This window comes from Pan paniscus, chromosome 8 (genome assembly GCF_029289425.2).
Source record: "Pan paniscus chromosome 8, NHGRI_mPanPan1-v2.0_pri, whole genome shotgun sequence".
NCBI lineage: Eukaryota > Metazoa > Chordata > Mammalia > Primates > Hominidae > Pan > Pan paniscus.
Genome location: NC_073257.2, coordinates 72,042,201 through 72,062,430, shown reverse-complemented (window position 1 = coordinate 72,062,430; position 20,230 = coordinate 72,042,201). Strand labels below are relative to the sequence as shown.

Below are 20,230 nucleotides of genomic sequence, written 5' to 3'. Positions count from 1 at the left end.
AACAGCAAAGGAAGTTATTTATAGTTGTGTATACTTGGTGTAAGAAGGCTTGAACTTAAAATTGAAGCTCCAAGCATCCTCTAAATAATGCTATGACATAGAAATGTAGGGATTGTGTTTTCATAATTCTTATATCTAAAACAGTAGTTCTTGGCCAGGAGAAAAAAAAAATCATAGACTAAAAACTTGGAAAAATTTTTCAGTGGATAGTGGATCTTTCTAAAGGGATTGAATAGTATATAAACTGAACAAAATAAACTGTTATTTCCAAAAGTGGTATACAATGTGTAGCCCTAGCCTTCATGCGGGCATGTCTTATGTTTGCCCTCAGCCAAAAGAAAGGGCGTAGTATGAAGGTGTGATTCTGTGAAAACACTGGGGTTCTCTAGATGGGTCTGTAGCTTGTTGGTGATTCAGCTTGTAGAATCTGGACAGATGGATGGTTAGCATGTCTCTGAGACAATCTGTCATGCATCCCAGCTTGGTTTTTAGGCTTTTTATTTTAATGTCGTGGTAAATTTTACGTAACATAAAATTTACCATTTTAGCCATTTTTGAGTGTACAATTCGGTGGCGTTAAGCATTTTCACCTTGTTGTGCAGCCGTCACCACTGTCCATCTCCAGAACCTTTTCAAACTGAAACTCTGTGCCCATTAAACAATAATGCCCATTCTCTTCCCCTCGTCTTTAGGTGTTTGAAAGGAGATGGATAGCAGGTAGTTTTAGGTTCAGGTCTCTGGCAAGTTCTGAAGCTGTTGTCATTCTGAGGCATAACAGGAGATCTGTTGCTTTAGACACCAGGTATCACAACATGTCTATTTTTTGATAGTGCCTAAGAACCTGCCCTCTATTGTTGTCCGGTTCAGGGATATCATAGCTGCAGCAGGGGAAGGGCTGTTCAGCCTATGATACTCATCCCTCAGGCTCCCAATATGTATTCCCTTAATAGGTTCAACCAGTCTTTTGTTGAATGCCCACATTTTGTGCCACCCAGCATGGAAATACTGTTTTCCATCTGGAAGATTCTTGGAGTAATTGATACCAATAGACTTTTTCAACTATGTAATTATTTTAATATGGCTTTCTAGGATGTTTGCTTCTGCATAGGACCTTGCTAAAAAAAAGCCTGCTAAGAGAAATCATGCTACAAGTGTCACTCACAGACAAATGGGTGCATTGACCTGTTCACTGTGAAAGTGTTCAGCATTTTTCACCCAAAGGCCACTGAGAGGCTATATACAGATCAATTTTTGTTTTGTCAGAGTGCTTTGGCTGTTATTTCTGATAGTGATTGGACAATGCTTTTATGTGCATTTCAAAGGGATTTTTTGATCCTGAGAACAAAATGAGACTTGCTATAGAAGAGACGTGTCCCTTCCTGTCTGCTATGGCCAAGTTGGGTATCCAATACCTTTAAAAAATAGAATCAAGTTTACTTAAGATACATGAGAGTAAATCCCTTTGCCCTTTAAAAGATCCAGTTTGGGAGATGGCTTAAACACCTCCATATGTGTTCATCCTCACCAACAGGAAAACACACACAAAAGGGAGCATGCAGCTTTTCTCCCTTGCTTTTGTGTCTATCCAGTACAGACACAAAATTGTATCTTTATCTCGTGAGAACTCTTGACTGGGAAGTCTACATCTTTCTGAGCCCAGGCCATGGGATTCACTACCTGATTGGTGAGACATTGTTCCAAAAAGAACTCTCTTTCTTTTGGTAAGTTCAACATGAACCTACATTAGAGCTAAATTCTACTCTTGAATGCCTTGAAGAGAGGTTGTGCTTTAATCATTATTTGTAATTAAAACCTATAAGAAGTGTTTGTGAGCAAAATTATCAGAATTTTATATACAGGCTGAGCGTGGTGGCTCACGCCTGTAATCTCAGCACTTTGGGAGGCCGAGGCAGGTGGATCACTTTGATGCCAGGAGTTTGAGACCAGCCTGGCCAACATGGCGAGACCCCATCTCTACTAAAAATACAAAAAATTAGTTGGGTGTGGTGGCACACGCCTGTAATCTCAGCTACTCAGGAGGCTGAGGCAGGATAATTGCTTGAACCTGGGAGGCAGAGGTTGCAGTGAGCCGAGATCACGCTGTTGCTCTCCAGCCTGGGGGATAGAGTGAGACTCTGTCTCAAAGAAAGAATTTAATATACAGTAAGTTCTCACTTAATGTTGCCGATAAGTTCTTAGAAACTATGTCTTTAAGTGAAATGACGTATAATGAATCTTATTTGTTTATTTTTGAGACTGTCACCTAGGCTGGAGTGCAATGGTGCGATCTCGGTTCACCTTCCAAGTAGCTGGGATTACAGGCACCCACCACCATGCCCAGCTAATTTTTGTATTTTTGTAGAGACAGGGTTTCACCACATTGGCCAGGCTGGTCTTGAACTCCTGACCTCAAGTGATCTGCATGCCTTGGCATCCCAAAGTGCTGGGGTTATAGGCGTGAGCTACTGCACCTGGCCAATTAATCTAATTTTACCAGAGACTAATTGATACAAACAAGAGTTAAGTTCCTACTGCATATTTCTGGTCACGAAAACATCACCAAACTTCCAAATAAAGACCCCAAACACTTTAAATGTTACACATTGAAATAAACTGAGCTATGTATACTTTAAAAAAGATTAGTTAAGAACAAGTAAGAAAATTACTTACCCAGTGATTCCAGTTTAGGGTCATAGGTGGCCAGAACCTGTCTTGGCAGTTCTGGGTAGCTTAGGTTACAAGGTGGAAATCTGCCCTGGGCAGGATCTATTCTATCGCAGGGCACACGGGCACACTCACTCACACTGGCTGAGACTGGAACCATTTAAACAATGCTAGTTAACATGTTGTGCACATCTTTGGGATGTGGGAGGGCGCTGGAGTACCTGGAGAAAACCCGCACAGACGTGGGGAGAACACAGGAAATCCACACAGACAGTGGCCCCAGTGGGGGAATCAACTCCACTCCCTATTAACGTTTTAGTGAAATGACATTATTTGAGGACCTGCTGTATAACATGTACGTTAGGGGTAAAAAAAAAAAAAAAAAAAAAAGTCTAAAAGGCTATTCTCCAGAATGTTATAGAGTAATTATACTTGGGTGCTGAACTTACAGGTTATGTTATTTTCTTTGTGCCCTATTCCTTCTAATTCTGTAACAGCAACATGATACTTTTGTAACTAGAAAACATCTTATTTCTTGAAAAGGAAATTTAAAAATTGTGATGCCTGGTTTGTCCTTACCTTTTGAAACCACCTCCTTCTGTTTCTTTGACTTAGAGAGCTCAGAGTCCTGCTATGCTAGTAGCATCTCTTTGTCATGGGCAGCAGTGCACTGAACCCCCCTGCAGAGTCAGGCTCATTTGCAAGTGACAGGAGATTCTTGGCTGCCCACATCATGAAGAACTAGTATAATCAGAATGCTCTAATGATTAGCCTAACTGTCTTGTCAGTCTTTGTATGATTCACTCCACTAGTCCTCTATTGTAAAACTTCTTTTCATTTAAAAAAAAATTTCTAGGCCTGGCACGGTGGCTCCTGCCTGTAATCCCAACACTTTGGGAGGCCGAGGTGGGCGGATCCACGAGGTCAGGAGATCAAGACCATCCTGGCTAACATAGTGAAACCCTGTCTCTACTAAAAATACAAAAAAATCAGCCCGGCGTGGTGGCAGGCACCTGTAGTCCCAGCTACTTGGGAGGCTGAGGCAGGAGAATGGCGTGAACCCAGGAGGCGGACCTTGCGATGAGCCGAGATAGCGCCACTGCACTCCATCCTGGGAGACAGAGCGAGACTCCGTCTCAAAAAAAAAAAAATTTCTAATTCCCCTGGCAAACTCTTAACCACCAATCACAAATGCCTACTGGAAGACTTATCAATTATCTCAGACACTGAGATTGATCATGGTTTTAGCAATTGTGGATTTTCCCACCTGCTTTTATGCAGGGCCAAAGCATCAACTTGGCTTTCTGCTCTTTGGGAGCACACTCAGCTTGTTCTGGATTGTCTACACTTTTCTCAACAAATACCACTACCAAAAGTTAATAAACTATTTTTTTAACCATAGATTATGACTGGGGTAGGAAGAGTACTGCATATTACATATATCTTAATCTTTTCAATCTAATCCAGCTTGCAAATTTCAGACCTTAAAATAATCAATAGATTTGTAGTACAGTACTTTCAATTCACATTTGAAATAGGATCTGATTCTGAGAAAATAATGCTGCTCTAACTATAATAAAAATTATTGTAGCCATATCCTAATAGGGGGCACATTGATGGTTTGAAATACTTAAGAGGAAAAGTCCTGGATCTCTTATTAAGATGATACGGCTTATTTTTATTATTATTGACTTGGTTCCTGAAGTAAGAATGCTTCCTGGAACTAAAATAGTTGGAGTTTTTCTAGCATCTATGGAAAGATGAGAGAGGACAGGAAGGAAGTTGTGGGCAAAACTGCTGAAACTACCTCTGCCAAATGATTTATAGCTGAGCAGTTCAGAAGGATATCATGCAACAGAATTATTCTTCTATCTCATTTACACAGAAATAAAACTGGGAAGAAGAATTTCTAAGTCTCCAGATCTGCCTGTTCATCTGGACAAAGGGCTTAGCACTTCATTTGCCTTCTTTCACTTGTCCTGTCAATTCTGGAGAAGTGGTTTCTCCTAATACCATTTTACTGGATTCTTTTTTTTCTAGAGTGTACGCTTACTTAACCCCTGAAAGACTCTTTTTCTGAGTAGCATGACATTTCTGCAGGCAAAGGAAGTGAGTATAGACTCCCAATTCTCTTCTTTTCCAGGATGTACACTAGAATCTGAAGCATCCTCTTCACCCTCGCTCCCCTTCAAGTTTCCGAAGCCACTAAGATGGCAACGAAATTATTTTGTTTATGCAAGGAGCAAAATCACATGTCAAGCTGATAAATAATGTATGAAATATCATTTAGTTAATTTCAAAGGCGCCAAGACTATAACACCATTGCATCCATTCAGATGAAACCTTGGTTCTCCCTATGTTAGGGGAGAGATCTAAATGAAGTATGTCCTTTATATTTAGATGACTAGATCTGTGGCCCTCCTGGCTTGTTTTTCAGGGCCCTTAATACTGATCAGAGAAATTTGCTATCACAAAATAGCTTTCAAAACAGAACAGAGCTTTTTCTTATTGTTTTCATTCCAAATTACCTGAACCTCAGCTTTGTCTGATCTTTTCAGGAGCAAGAGGTTCACACATTGCATTCACAGTATGCCTACAAAGAGCTACTGAGTTGTTTTTAATGCATTTTATGCTACAGCCACCAGTGGCCAAATTATAAGCCAGAATTCTGTTAGTAGCATGGCAAAAATCTCTCATTGCAATGTAATTTGTTACGAGTAGATAATACAATAAAGCTGAAGTAGTTCTTCAGTGTTGAAATTACTGAGTTTCTTTTAAAGTGTGTGTGCACGTGTGCATGTACTAAGGTTATGGCTAGATGTGATGTGCTAACATCCCAAAAAAAAAAAAAAAAAAAAACCCCATAAGGGCAAAAGTAAGGGCTCAGAAGCTTCCTGTGCTGACTTTTTTGACGTAAAATGTGAGAAAAAGTAGGTAGAGGGAAAAACAAAGGTAGAAGAAAAGAAAGATAAAAATAATTAGGTGAAGCTGGAGTTAAACTTGCTTTATTTACCAAAGTAGGTGGGAGAAATATTGTTATTTCTAGTTGGAAAGGTGAATCTTGTCTATTGAAGGATACTAGGCCCCACTATTGATGGACCCTAGCTATCACTAGAAACAGTTTTAAAATAACTTTAAAACTTTGTAGTTCTAAATGTTACAATGTTTTGCATTTCATTTTTAAACAATTTACAGTCAGCCCAGTCAGTAATTACTTTAAAATACGGAGTTATATCCTGCTGCTGTCCTCACCTTCCTATTTCCTCCACTCATAAACTTGGTAAGAAAGATGAGACCTTTCATTGTAATTTTCAATAATGCCTCAGCTTAGAATGAATTCTTTGGGCTAAACACTCTTTCTTCCTCAGGAGAAAATGCCAGTTTTTACAAAATGGATTTTTCAATATGCCAGAGCCTAAAGGATTTTCTCTCTCTCTCTCTCTCTTTTTTTTTTTTTTTTTTGGAGATAGTCTCTGTTGCCCAGGCTGGCATGATCTTGGCTCACTGCAACCTCCGTCTCTTGGGCTCAAGTGATTCTCATGCCTCAGCCTCCTGAGTAACTGGGCTAATTTTAACTAGCCCAGCTAATTTTTGTATTTTTTTTTTTAAGTAGAGACAGGGTTTTACCATGTTGGCCAGGCCGGTCTTGGATTCCTGACCACAAGTGATCTGCCTGCCTAAGCCTCCCAAAGTGCTGGATTACACGCATGAGCCACCGTGCCCTGCAAGGACTTTAAAAATCTTTTCCATGGAGCTTTTTTTTTTTTTTTTTAATATTCCTCCTAACCAGATTTTTTTTAAAGATGTTAATGCTTTTAGTGGCATCATGCTCCTGGAAATCCAGGAAACTCAAACTTAACCCTTTAGGTATATACCCAAGTAGATAGGAAGTCTGATATTATCCTGAAGCCATCTGCTCAGAAGTGAGGGCCTGACTCTGGTCCTCAGTGTTGCTAACAAGGAATCAAAATAACAAATAACTAATTTCTGGAAGAACGTAGCTATTTTTTCTCTTTATAAAAGTTATATTGTGGCTTTTCCTATAGAAAATAGCAGATTAGATAACTCAGACATACCTCACTGAAGATAAACAAAAGCTTAACAAAATCCTTCTTTGTTAAATAATTAACATGATGGTGAAGAATTATTGGGCAGAGATCTGAAGGAAGGTGGGAACGAAGCACCCAAGGCTGCTTTTATTCAGAGGGCACTTGGAATTCATCCAGAAAAACACCTGAGATAGTAAATTGTGGTTTTGGTCGTTGTATGGAGCTGGGGCTGCAGAAGTCAGTTGATTGCTTTTGGTCAAAGTTTAGAGAGAGTGATCAGTCAACCCTACCTCAAGCTGGAATCATGAAGGGCTGCATGCTTAGGCTAAGAGTGAACTAGTTTTGCATCAGCTGGGTAAATGAGAGACACAAGGCTTTGATTTTGGATTAAGGTAAACCCAGACTTATGGTGCTTAGCCAAAGGAGATGGAATTTTCTGGAGCAAGTTACTATCATTCTAGGCTACAAGCTTCTCCTGCTGATAAATTTTCAAATACAATATTCAGCCCACAGTTAAAGATCCATGCACATGAGGATATGAGATTCCATGAATGTAAGTGACTAGAAATAAAAGAAATGGACTTCGCAGATTCTTCAAATATTGGAATTACCGGGCGTATACTATAAAGCAACCATGCTTACTATACTCAGAGAAGTAAAAGCCAACCTTGAAATCTTTGGCAGGAAACCGGAAACATATCACTTTTCTTGTAGACATTCAAATGTTAAGTGAAAAACTAATGAATAACTATAGGGCAATACGTTTGAAATTTATATGATGTGGACAAATTCTTAGAAAAACATAACTTTCTCCAGCTGACTGAGGAAGAAAAAGAAAACTGTCTTCTGTCCTGTAAAGAAATTGAATTAGAGATCAACAGCCTTCATAAACAATGAATTCCAGGTCCAAATGGTTTCATTGAGAGTTGTACCAAACATTCAAGGATAAAGTAATTTGTCTTCTGGCCGGGCGCGTTGGCTCACGCCTGTAATCCCAACACTTTCGGAGGCTGAGGCGGGCGGATCACGAGGTCAGGAGATCGAGACCATCCTGGCTAACACAGTGAAACCCCGTCTCTACTAAAAATACAAAAAAAGGCCAGGCGCAGTGGCTAACGCCTGTAATCCCAACACTTTGGGAGGCCGAGGCGGGCAGATCACGAGGTCAGGAGAATCGAGACCATCCTGGCTAACACGGTGAAACCCCATCTCTACTAAAAATACAAAAAAAGGCCGGGTATGGTGGCTCACGCTTGTAATTCCAGCACTTTGGGAGGCCGAGGCAGGTGGATCACAAAGTCGGGAGATCGAGACCATCCTGGCTAACACGGTGAAACCCCGTCTCTACTAAAAATACAAGCAATTAGCCAGGGGCAGTGGCAGGTGCCTGTAGTCCCAGCTACTCGGGAGGTTGAGGCAGGAGAATAGCGTGAACCTGGGAGGCGGAGCTTGCTGTGAGCTGAGATTGCGCCACTGCACTCCAGCCTGGGTGACAGAGCAAAACTCTGTCTCAAAAAAAAAAAAAAAAAAAAAAAAAATTGTCTTCCATAAATTCTAAAGGGAAAAAAATGGGTCCCCAACATATTTTAAGGGTAACATAACCTTCAAAGCTCAAACTTAAGTGTAGTTCAGAAAAGGCAAATTATACTACAGCCTCAATCATGAGCAAAAATCCTACACAAAATATAAGTAAATGAAGTCAGCAATATATTAAAAGGACAATGCACCATGACCATGCTGGGTTTATACAAGAAATGCAAGTTTAGTTTACCAGTAGAAAATCAGTAAGTGTAATTTGCCACATTCACAGAATAAAAAGAAAAAGTCATGATCATGTTAATAGATGGAGAGAAAGGATTTGATAAAGTGTAACAATTCATGATAAAAATTAGTGAACTAAGAATAGAACTGAAACCTGACTTTTAAAAAAAGTGTTTACATAGGCTAGGCGCGGTGGCTCACACCTGTAATCCTAGCACTTTGGGAGGCCAAGATGGGCAGATCATTTGAGGTCAGGAGTTCAAGACTAGCCTGACCAGCATGGTGAAACCCCATCTCTACTAAAAGTACCAAAAATAAGTTAGTGGGGTGTGGTGGTGCACGCCTGTAGTCCCAGCTACTCGGGATGCTGAGGCAGGAGAATCAGTTGAACCAGGAGGCAGAGGTTGCGTTGAGCCAAGATCGTACCACTGCACTCTAGCCTGGGCAACAGAGGGAGACTCCATCTCAAACATAAATAAAGTGTTTACAAAAAGGCTGCCCAAACCATTGTGTTTGATTGTGAAAAGTTAACTTTCCCTTTAAAATCAAGAGCAAGACACGGGGTCGGGCGCGGTGGCTCACACCTGTAATCCTGCACTTTGGGAGGCTGAGGCTGGCGGATCACGAGGTCAGGAGATCGAGACCGTCCTGGCTAACGTGGTGAAACCCCATCTCTACTAAAATTACAAAAATTAGCCGGGCGTGGTTGTAGGCACCCGTAGTCCCAGCTACTCGGGAGGCTGAGGCAGGAGAATGGCCTGAACCCAGGAGGCAGAGCTTGCAGTGAGCCGAGATCACGCCAACGCACTCCAGCCTGGGCGACAGAGTGACTCCGTCTCAAAAAAAAAAACAAGACACGGATGCCTGCTGCATTTACCTATATTGATTTTTGTTGTGGATTTCTAGCAAGTGCAGAAAGGCAAGAAAAAGATGTAAGGATTGAAAGGAGGAACTAATACTGCCATTTACTTATTATTGTGTAAGTGGAAAACTTTTAAATCTTAAGAATCTACAGGTAAGTAATTAGAATTCTGTTTTCTCATATGAAAAATTGTATTTCTGTGTACCAGCAATAAGCAGTTAAATGTGAAAATATGAAAGCATCAAAAACCAAGAGAAGGGATTAAGTGCCATGGAAAAATATAGAACACTGTAAAGGGCATAGGGACAGTTGAAGTTCTAAGTAAGTTCAAGTCATTGAGGTAATACTTAAGCAAAATCTGGGAGAAGAAGCTAGCCAAATAGATTTTTGTGGGAAGAGTATTGTAGGCAGAAGGAATAGGAAAGTGCTAAGGCCTTGAAGTAAGATTGTGCCTGCCATGTTGGAGAAGCAGCAGACAGACTGGTGTGGTTAGATTGTCGTCATGGGGAGAGAAGAGTGATGGATGAAATTGGGAGGTAATGGGTCGGGAGGCTTGATATGATAGAAGTTTGGGAGCCACTGTCGGCACTTTGGCTTTTATTCTGCATGGGAGGAGCCACCACAGGGTTTTGAGCAGAGTAGCAAAATGATCCTACATAGCTCTTAAAATGATTGCTTTGGTTGCTGTGTCATGAAGAGATTATGGATTGGGGGCCAAGGTGGGAGCAATGCATATTAGAAGGATATTCTGTAATACATGCCAAGAGATGGAGTGGATTATTCAGGAAGTAGTACTGAAGATGGTAAACTTTGGATTCTGGGTACATTTTGAAGAAATAACCTCATAGGATTTGTGGATGGATTAGAAGTGGTGTAGAAAAAAAGGATCAAGAAAGACTTAGGGGTTTGAGTCTTAATGACTGGAAGAATAGTTACCATCATTTAAGATGGAAAAGACAGCAAGTGGAGTATGTTTGGAGTAAGAAGGTCAGAATTTCAATTGCAATGTCTGGGCTTCCATATGGAGAGAACAGACAAGGCAGTGGGACAGAGGTTCTGACTCTCAACAGAGAAGTCTGGGCTAGAGATATAAATTTGGGAGTGTTTTCTTTAGAAATTATTTATTCCCATGGAAATTAATGCTGTTACTCAGGAGGTGTGCCCAGAGGAGAGGACCAGAGACATATCATAAGGAAAACGCAAGGATGAACCACAGAATGGGAGAAGAGATATGCACCATATGTAATGACAAAGAACTACAAATCAGTAAGAAAGCAAACAACCCAGAGGAAAAATGGCAAATGATTTAAACAGACTACTAATAAATTCTTATGTACTGCAGATAGAAAATTGAAATCATTACACGCATTTGAAAACAATTTGGTATACCTAATTAAGTTGGAAATACTTATTCTCTATGACCCAGTGGTTTCTCTCCTGGGTATATATCATATTACATGTACATGTGTACCAGATATGTAGAAGAATGTTCTTTGTGCCATTGATCATGATAAAAAACTAGAAATGGCCAGGCATGGTGGCTCATGCCTGTAATCCCAGCACTTTAGGAGGCCGAGGTGGGTGGATCACGAGGTCAGGAGATTGAGACCAGCCTGGCCAACATGGTGAAACCCCGTGTCTACTAAAAATACAAAAATTAGCTGGGCGTGGTGGCACATGCCTGTAATTCCAGCTACTTGGGAGGCTGAGGCAGGAGAATCAGTTGAACCAGGGAGTCGGAGGTTGTAGTGAGCCAAGATCACGCCACTGTACTACAGCCTGGCGACAGAGTGAGACTCTGTCTCAAAATAAATAAAAGAAATGACCCAAATGCCTGTCATCCGTCGAGAGGATAGACTGTGGTATAAATAGCTGGATACTGTGAAGCAATGAAAATACAAACCACAATGAGTAACAAGTTCATTTAGCAGAAGAAGCTGGATATGAAAGAATGCAAAACCTAGCAAGACCAATGTTTGGAAGTAAATGAATACATAGGTTGTTTAAAAAAAACAACTTTAGGAAAAATGTAAGGAAGTAAATACCATAAGAATTAGGATATTGATTATGTCTAGGAGTTGGAGAGGGGCTATAAACAGGAAGGGAAACAGGGGCTTTGGGGCAGACCATGATATATGGGTAATGTCCTAGATCTTGATTAATCCACCCCACCCCCAACCGTTGTTTTGCTTATCCTGAGGCTTAATCTAGAGCAAACAGTCCCCATGAAGTGAGGACGTTATCATTTATTCAATCAGTATTTGCATTCACAATGTATTTTCTATGTTTTGGAGTAGGATCAAGGAAATCCTAGTCACTGCCCTTCTTAGAGCTTTCAGTCCTGTAAAGAGTGATTGAGAATGTACCCAGGTGTTCTAGGATGGCAGCACACATCAGAGATGAGGGCAAAGGCTTTGAAGCCAAGGACCTCAGTTTGAACCCTGGATTTACCCTTTACGTGTGAAATTTCAGGCAGATCACCTAATTCCTTTAAGCTGTGATTTCACTCTTTGCAAAATGCAGATAACAGTTTCTACTGTAGAGTTATGAAGATTCAACCATCAAGTGTGTTCGTGTATATAAAGTGCTTGAGACGTAGTAATCGCCCTGAAGCATTAGCTGCCTTTAGAAGTAGCTGATGGAAAAGATACAGAAAAACATCATGAAATGGACATCAAAATGCACTTGAATGACAATGTGCTTCTCACCCCTTAAAGGAGGGTGAGTGCACATTATGCTGAGGGCCTGTGGGAAAGCATTGGGGAAGTCTTTTATGCTATCCCCTAGTCTTGGTAAATTGAGGGGAGGGATTCAGACCCTATAGGCAGAGGCACAGCATGAGTGGGGCATGTGGGCAGAGTGAGTGGCATGGTTTCTGTAAGAGTGATCCGGCATGACTAGCAAGTATTGTGATCTAGAAGCCCCTGGACCAGTATGGTCACCAAAAGTGTTTGGTTGGCATGATGGGATTTTCTTTTCAAGAGTCAGAAAAGGACATAAGCTTTTCCTTTAACCACAATAGCTACCACTCCCTGGCTTACACCCATCCATTCTTTGTTTGCTGCATGCATGAACCCTGAAGGCATTTATGCTTGCAAACCTTGGACTGTCACATCAACTGAGTAGTGTGAAAATAGTATGAGGAAGGCGTGGGAAGCTTGCATAGGGATTGGATCATGGAAGGACTTGAATGTTATGCCAGTGAGTTTGGACTTAGTCCACAGGTAGTAGGGAGCCATTGAAGAGTTTTGAGCAGGACATTGAAGTAATAGGACTTGTGCTAGGATGATCTACAGTGGACCTGGGGAGATCCAGTAGGAGGTTTTGGCAGTAGCCCAAAGGAAAAGGAATAAAAGGCCTGAACCAGACTGGGGCCATGAGCACATGGCACACACAAAGGAGAGTGTGTGTGTGTGTGTGTGTGACAGCTGTTATGGAGGCTGACTTCATGGGCCTTGGTAACTCATGAGATGTGAGGCATTGACCCAGAATACTGGTACCAGTAACAGAAGGGGAGGAGGTGGGAATAAGTGTGGGCCCAAGAAGCCCTTAGTGATGAAGTGCTGAGTTTGAAGTGGGAGTCTGAATTTCTGCTCAGTAGCACAGCTGACAAGTTGGTTCTTGAGAGACTTTCTATGTTCTGAGAGAGATTTTTGAGCTTTTTTCCAAAGCTCATATTAATAACATTATGATTGCTTTTGACAGTCTAATGGCTTAATGCAGTTATTGTCCTGGGGTGGCCTTTACTTGGTCCAATGCAGGTAGCTCCATTCCTTGGTAATTTTCAATAAACCAGGGATGTTAGTTGTGGTACTGTGGGTAACAGAGATATCAGTTGACTAGTGAAAACAAAGCTGGGGGCCTCTCAAGCTTCTTCTTTCTTTCTTTTTTTTTTTTTTTTGAGACAGAGTCTCGCTCTTGTCGCCCAGGCTAGAGTGCAGTGGTGTGATCTCGGCTAACTGCAACCTCCACTTCCCAGGTTCAAGTGATTCTCCTGCCTCAGCCTCCTGAGTAGCTGGGACTACAGGCACATGCCACCACGCCTGGCTAATTTTTTTGTATTTTTGGTAGAGACAGGGTTTCACCATGTTAGCCAGGCTGGACTCAAACTCCTGACATCAGGTCATCTGCCTACCTCGGCCTCCCAAGTGCTGGGATTACAGGCGTGAGCCACCGCGCCTGGCCTGGTTTATTCTTAAGTTGTCTTGAAAAAGCTGGGTCCTAGAGGTAGTGGCTAGAAGCCTTGCTTCGGTTGGCAAGGACTGACTTGACAACAAGCCCAGACCTGCACATTGACATTTTACAAAACCTAGGATCCAGCAAACCTGCTGCATGTTGGGTGGGAAGGTGCTCTCAGCATCCAGCGTGCACATGCCCCTGTGGTACCTATTGGAGGAGGTTCTCCCAGGTAAATGATTTTCAATGCCTCTACCTGCTAGAAAGAATTTATTGAGAAAAAAGTCATTTGGTGCAGAGTTCTTGAATCTATTATGTGAAAGGCCTGGTTCATTGAAGTGGTTCCAGAAATCCTTTGTAAATTATAAGCACAACAATTATTGGTAATTGGATGATGCTTAAGGCTAGCCTGCTTAAGATCAAATTAATGCTACACTTGTGTATTTCATTGGGCTGGATGTTTGCTTTGAGACTATATATCTAATCAGTGGATGATACAAGAAAATGCTTGCTTTAGGACTTAGAATTTAAAATTATACTGATTTATAGTTGAGCATATAGTTGCATTTTCATTTATGCCCTTTTCAGTTCTGTTAATATATTTTTCTTTTTGTATCCCAAGGAACAAACTTTTATTTATATAACCCTAATTCCGTTGAAAATGTGATCTGCTGAGGGATCATTGTTATGTGATTCTGATTCCACAGGGATATTTTTATTAGTGTTAACATATAGCACAAATAAGGGTTATAAAACTGTTCCATAATCTTTGAGATTGACTTTATATAAAAAATGTATTTGTTGAAAATTCTGATTTTTGAAAAAAGCCTTTTAATCTGCCTAGGCATTTAGCTTTATATATATTTAAGGCAGACACATAAGTATCATTTCAAAATATTAATTAATATGCTTGATTATTATTAGATGGAATAATTTTTGTTCTAGTTCAGGATCTTTGACTTTATTGGAAGATTTAAAATTGTTCATGTAACAGTACATTAAGACCTATGATTATAAATTTAAAGTCGTGCCTAGAAAAGTTTGCCCATATTGAAGATGGGCATCAGAGGTGAAACTGACAGCTAGTCTTGAGTCACCCTGCACCAGGCTTCCCAGGGTTTTTACGTCTGTGGTGCCATGAGCTATAGCTTTAAAATAGGCAGGTCAATTCAGGGTGTTGGTTCAAACCCTATTGGAGCCACGTTGCTTGAATTTACATGGTATCTGTTTAAAAGAGAATATCTGAATTTTTCTTAGACAAACTATATGAGGCAAGTTCTGTAGTTATTAGTCCTTCAAGGTCCCTATGCGCACATTTGCCTCCTACCTCTTGCTCATCTTAACCCTTGTCTCATGATTTTAGGGGACTGAGGTGCTTCTGTGTTTCTCTCGAGCAAGCTTTTTTTTTTTTTTTTTAGACAGGGTCGCAGTCTGTCACCCAGGCTGGATTGCAGGGGTGCACTCATGCTCACTGCAGCCTTGACCTTCTGGGCTCCAGCAGTCCTCTCACCTCAGTCTCCTGAGTAGCTGGGACTACAGGTGCGCGCACCACCATGTCCAGCTAATCTTTTTTTGTAGAGAGAGAGCCTCACTCTGTTGCCTAGGCTGGTCGCAAACTCTGGGGCTCAAGCGATCCTCTTGCTTCGGCCTCTAAAAGTGCTGGGATTATAGGCATGAGCCACTGTGCCTGGCCGTGTTTCTCTTTTTATTGGCAGTTTCTTTGTTCCAGGAAGAACTATATTTTCTGTTTCTAGTCTTTGTTCAGGAACTGCATGCTCTGCTTCTGTTGCATGTCACCTGAGGTGGCAGAACAAAGCAGGCAGCAGAACTGTTTGTTTTAGCACTGTCTTTGGGGGATGATAAAAACTGTGAATCTTTAGCAAACAGAGTTAGATCTCAGAATGGCTTGATATTTTCCAAATGGGTTAGTGTAACCCAGTGACCTTACTTGAGTTCTGGTAATGACAGCTTTACCATCAAATTTTCCTTAGGGTATAGCTCTTGAGAGGAAAATGCCTCCTAAAATTGAGAGCTCTGTTAGGCTTTATTACTAGTTCAATCTGTAGTCTTAAAGGAAGTACCTAAAGCTACTGACAGTGTTAGACCATCTGTCTAAATATGGATATTTTCCTGCAAGCCAGTGAGAGCCTTGCCTTTCCTCAGATGTTACAACATTCTATGACAAACGCTGCTTGGTGGGCAAGAGATTTTTCAATGTTAGATTACATCCTTTATTGTTTTAGTTTACCTCAGGGCAGAGGCATAATGTTGAGAAAAAAGAAGGGTTCTTTCAAATAAAAATGGCAGCAGGTGAAAACATATTGGAGGAAAACATAGCTACTATATTTAAAAAGCTATGCAAATAGTTTAAAGGTTTTAAGACTTAAGTTTATCATCTCTCAATAACTAGTAGATACTGTTAAAGCTTAGTGTTCATAACTATTTTTAGAGCAAGGATGATATGTTAACTATAGATCTCGCCTACCATTCTCATAGTACCTGCAGATAGAAGACAGCACAGCACGCTTACTGAATGAAAGCCTTAGGCGCAGATGAACATGCTTTGCTATATTTTTCCTCCTAAGCGATGCTTGTTCCATTGGGTTCTTTTTGTCGAAAGTGCTGGGAACTCTTCTTGTTCTCTATTCATTCGTCTTAGTTCTTTTAATTGCTGCTTGGTCTTGCAGAACCTGAGTTTTAAAGAGCTAGCTAAATATAGACTTGTCACTGTAAGCACCTCCTTACACCTGCTTTTCTCTTGGGTCCCTGCAAGATTGACCAGGTTATTTTTGGCCTTGAACATCAAAAACAGTTGGAAGGAAAACAGCATCTATTTAGTCAATATTTCCAGTGTTGGAAGACTACGTCAGATTAAAATTTTTTTTTCTTTTTTTTTTTTTCTTTTTTGAGACAGAGTCTCGCTCTGTTGCCCAGGCTGGAGTGCAATGGTGTGATCTTGGCTCACTGCAACCTCCGCCTCCCTGCAACCCCTGCCTCCTGGGTTCAAGGGATTCTCCTGCCTCAGCCTCCTGAGTAGCTGGTGCATGCCACCACACCGGGCTTATTTATTTGTTTGTTTGTTTGTTTGTTTGTATTTTTAGTAGAGACAGGGTTTCACCATGTTGGTCAGGCTGGTCTTGAACTCCTGGTCTCATGTGATCCACCTGTCTTGACCTCCCAAAGTGCTGGGATTACAGGCGTGAGCCCCTGCGCCTAGCCAAAACAATTTTTTTTTTTCCTTAAACTGAGTATGTGTTTTCAGGGCAGTGGACGCTGTCAAATGTGGAGAGTGTTACTTGTAGCCATTTTGAGGATGATCAGGCTTGCCTCAGCTCTCAGTTGTCCACTCCACCCTAAGGAGGGTTTACAAAGAAACGTTGCATCCCCTGGGCAAGCATACGTGGCTTTTTTTCTATGTTTAATCATTTGGCTTTCCAGGTGCACAGGGTGTGGTAGGTGCTCATGGGTGGAGCAGTCTGAAGGCAACCTCTCTTGGCTTTGCTCAGTGATACAGCGGGAGAGAGCACTGGTTTGGGGTTCTGGGTCCCAAGCTCTGCCACTTTCCAGCTGTATTGCTTCAGTCTAATAATGTGATTTGTCACATATAAAATGTCACATATAAAATGGAAGTGACCATGCCTGTCTAAATGCATGTGAAGAACCTGGTGTATAGTGTCTGCCAAAAGAAATGGCTTTGAACATAAAATTAGGGAGCAGTGTCCTATTCAGCCAAAAACTAAAACTTTTGTGTGCTTCATTGTTTTTAGTAGCTTTTACTTGTTTCCCTTAATTCTGAAACATCAGGCCAACCCCTGCTGTGGATCAACAAACCCCCCCCCCAGTTGAGAGTGTTATAAAAATAACGCACGATTATTAATGAGAACCTCCCCAAGTCCCTATGGGTCCACTGGATTTCTTTTATTTTCCTTTGGTTTTGTAGGTTGGAGTTTGGTTTGTTTTTGTTTTTAAATTTTCTCTGGTAATGACACCTTAGCCTTATCTTTTAATTGCATGAATAAGATTCTTTTTTTGAGACAGAGTTTTGCTCTCATTGTCCAAGCTGGAGTGCAATGGCACTATCTCAGCTCACTGCAGCCTCCACCTCCTGGGTTCAAGCGATTCTCTTGTCTCAGCCTCCCAAGTAGCCGGGATTACAGGTGCCTGTCACCACGCCCAGCTGACTTTCATATTTTTAGTAAAGACAGAGTTTCACTGTGTTGGCCAGGCTGGTCTTGAACTCCTGACTTCAGGTGGTCCACCCGCCTTGGCCTCCCAAAGTGCTAGGATTACAGGTGTGAGCCACCATGACCAGCCAACATTTTCCCTCTTGGTTTTTAGGGAATATATAGTAACTGTGGCGTACAGTCTCTGTATGGAAAAATAATTGTGCTGATTTTTATGAAGGCATGCTTACTTGTACACTGGAAATAGCATTCTGAATAATTTACCTAAGTATGTTCTGTGATTTTGACTTCTCTGTCTACATACATGATGCAAATCTGAATAAACTGCAATTCATTTAATAAAAATTGGTATGAAATTTCTATTTTTTAAAAATTTATTTGTATGCCTATAGTATAAAACCTGAAAGGTAGCAAAAAGTATATGGCAAAACACAAATTGCATTTCCATTCCCTATGACTTTTGGTTTTAAGTTAGAGGAACCAGTTAGGCACAGATTACTAGGTATACACTTGCACATTTGAGCAAAAATGGGTAATGTAACTTTTGTGGTATAGCTTCTTTGTATAGTCACCTTTTGGAGCCAGTGTTTCCATGGCATTTGAGTTGCCTGATTTCCACATCTCTGTGTTTTTCATTTTCCAGTTGCAGCATGAGAAAGCCGAACTAGAACAGCATCTTGAACAAGAGCAGGAATTTCAGGTCAACAAACTGATGAAGAAAATTAAAAAACTGGAGAATGACACCATTTCTAAGCAACTTACATTAGAACAGGTAAGCACCTGTAGCTCTTCCTTTACATTGTATTTTCTCGTTCTCAGCTTGTTCTTTTAAGCTTTAAGATGCCTGGAGGAATTTAAGTGAAAAGTAGTTTTCAGCTTTCTCTCCCCACTGTGGAGACTTCATTTCTAAAGTGAGCATTGACAGGTTTACATAGTTCCTATCATTCTCTCACACATTTTCTCTTTTTTAACCAAAATTAATAAAGTTTCAGGAGATAAGTTGTGATGTACTGATTTATAGCAGGAAATGTCAGCTTCCTTTTTGCAAAGCAAAGGGAGAAGAATGTTTTTGACCACAGGATAGTTTCTGTGAAAGTTCCTAAGACAATGTTGCTATGGAAGTAAAACTGGTCTTTCAAAGCTTCTTCAGAATAAACAATTAACATTTTCCTCTTTGATTGATTAGCAACCTTACATGAGCCTTCTCTTCTCCCAGTCCAGACTTGTTGGTACAAATATGGAGTCATAGACTTGGTAACTCACCTTGAGTCAACCACTGACTGATTGTATGACCTTATATTAACTTCATTAATTTCTCTGGGCTCAGGTTCTCCATTTGTGAACAGAGCAGGACAGACTAAAACCAGAAATGGCAAACTTAACAAGGGACAAAGGTGGGAAGTAGTAATAGCACGCAATCCCTTTGTCCTCTGCCCTCAGCAGGCATTGGTGTTGGAACATTGGCCTTGGGAGTCCAGACTTGGTCTGTATGCCCCATTATCACACAGAACTCTGGGCAGCTGTTGTCACTCCATTCAGGGTGTGTCAAACTATATTATTGCTAGCCTCGGTGTTCCCCGATGCCTTCACCCATGCTAGTGTCCTGAAATTTTAGTTCCCCTAAGTTATAAGAGGCTGACGCTAGTGTACTGCTACCTGGGTTTCCATGTAAAATGCAGTAGATGAAGATCTTCCAGCTGTTTGTATTTTGGATCCTGATTGCCCTGATTAGGCTAAGCCTCATTAAAGTTGTCTGATTTATCTCACATTCAGGCTTCTCCCTGTGCACCTTACTCCATGTTAACTCATTCCATCAGTCACTCTCAGGACCGCTCTAGTTTGAATATTTTACCTGAGAATGAAACAGTGATCATGCTGCAAGGTTTGAAGGGAAGTTAGAGTTTGTCTTAAAGTAAGACTGACTTTAGTTATTCTGTTATTCTTGTTTTTACCTGTAGCAAAGCAGGGAATGGTACTAGGTTTTCTAACACTGAATGATGACCCTAAAAGTGTTTTCATCCTTTCTGTGATGAAAGTTCAGTTTTCAAGGGCTGGCTATTTTATACATCTCTAGAGTAATTTCTTCTTACCATTCATCTTCCAAATTTAAATTCAGTGTCTAAATTAACCAGACACCATGCCCCGTGCCCTACCAGTTTAAAAACATTTTGTTCTGAGTTTCACCCGTTTAATTCCCAGGATAGGCAGTAGCTCCAGTTCTGTTCAAGTTAAGCTAAGCTTCGAAGATTTGTGTTTAAGTCCCTGACACACCAAGTATTTACTTGTTAATCAAGAGTTAACCAAGTGACCAAGTGAAGTCCTCACAGAAGCTAGTATTAGGAGAGCTTTGCCTGGCCATGCCCTTCACAATGATGGTTGTCAATATTTTAAATATAATAGCTTCTCTCTGGTATTTGTTCACAGGCTCCTAAAGGAGACTTTGAAACTAGGACCGTGACCCAGAGGGTTTAGCTATGGCCACAAGGGGGAGGTAGTGGCCTAGTGTCAGAAAGAAGGGCAGTCTCATCCTATTG

General features: G+C 41.0%; 1 protein-coding gene across 1 annotated transcript in view; it reads left to right on the top strand.

Annotated features, from left to right (window-relative positions):
- The window catches only part of CCDC6 (coiled-coil domain containing 6), a 118,357-nt gene that overhangs the window by 56,194 nt on the left and 41,933 nt on the right, over positions 1 to 20,230 (top strand). The window contains exon 3 of the mRNA XM_003821180.7: positions 18,340 to 18,468. Within this exon, the coding sequence (XP_003821228.5) occupies positions 18,340 to 18,468 (129 nt within the window). The remainder of the gene's footprint in view (positions 1 to 18,339; positions 18,469 to 20,230) is intronic.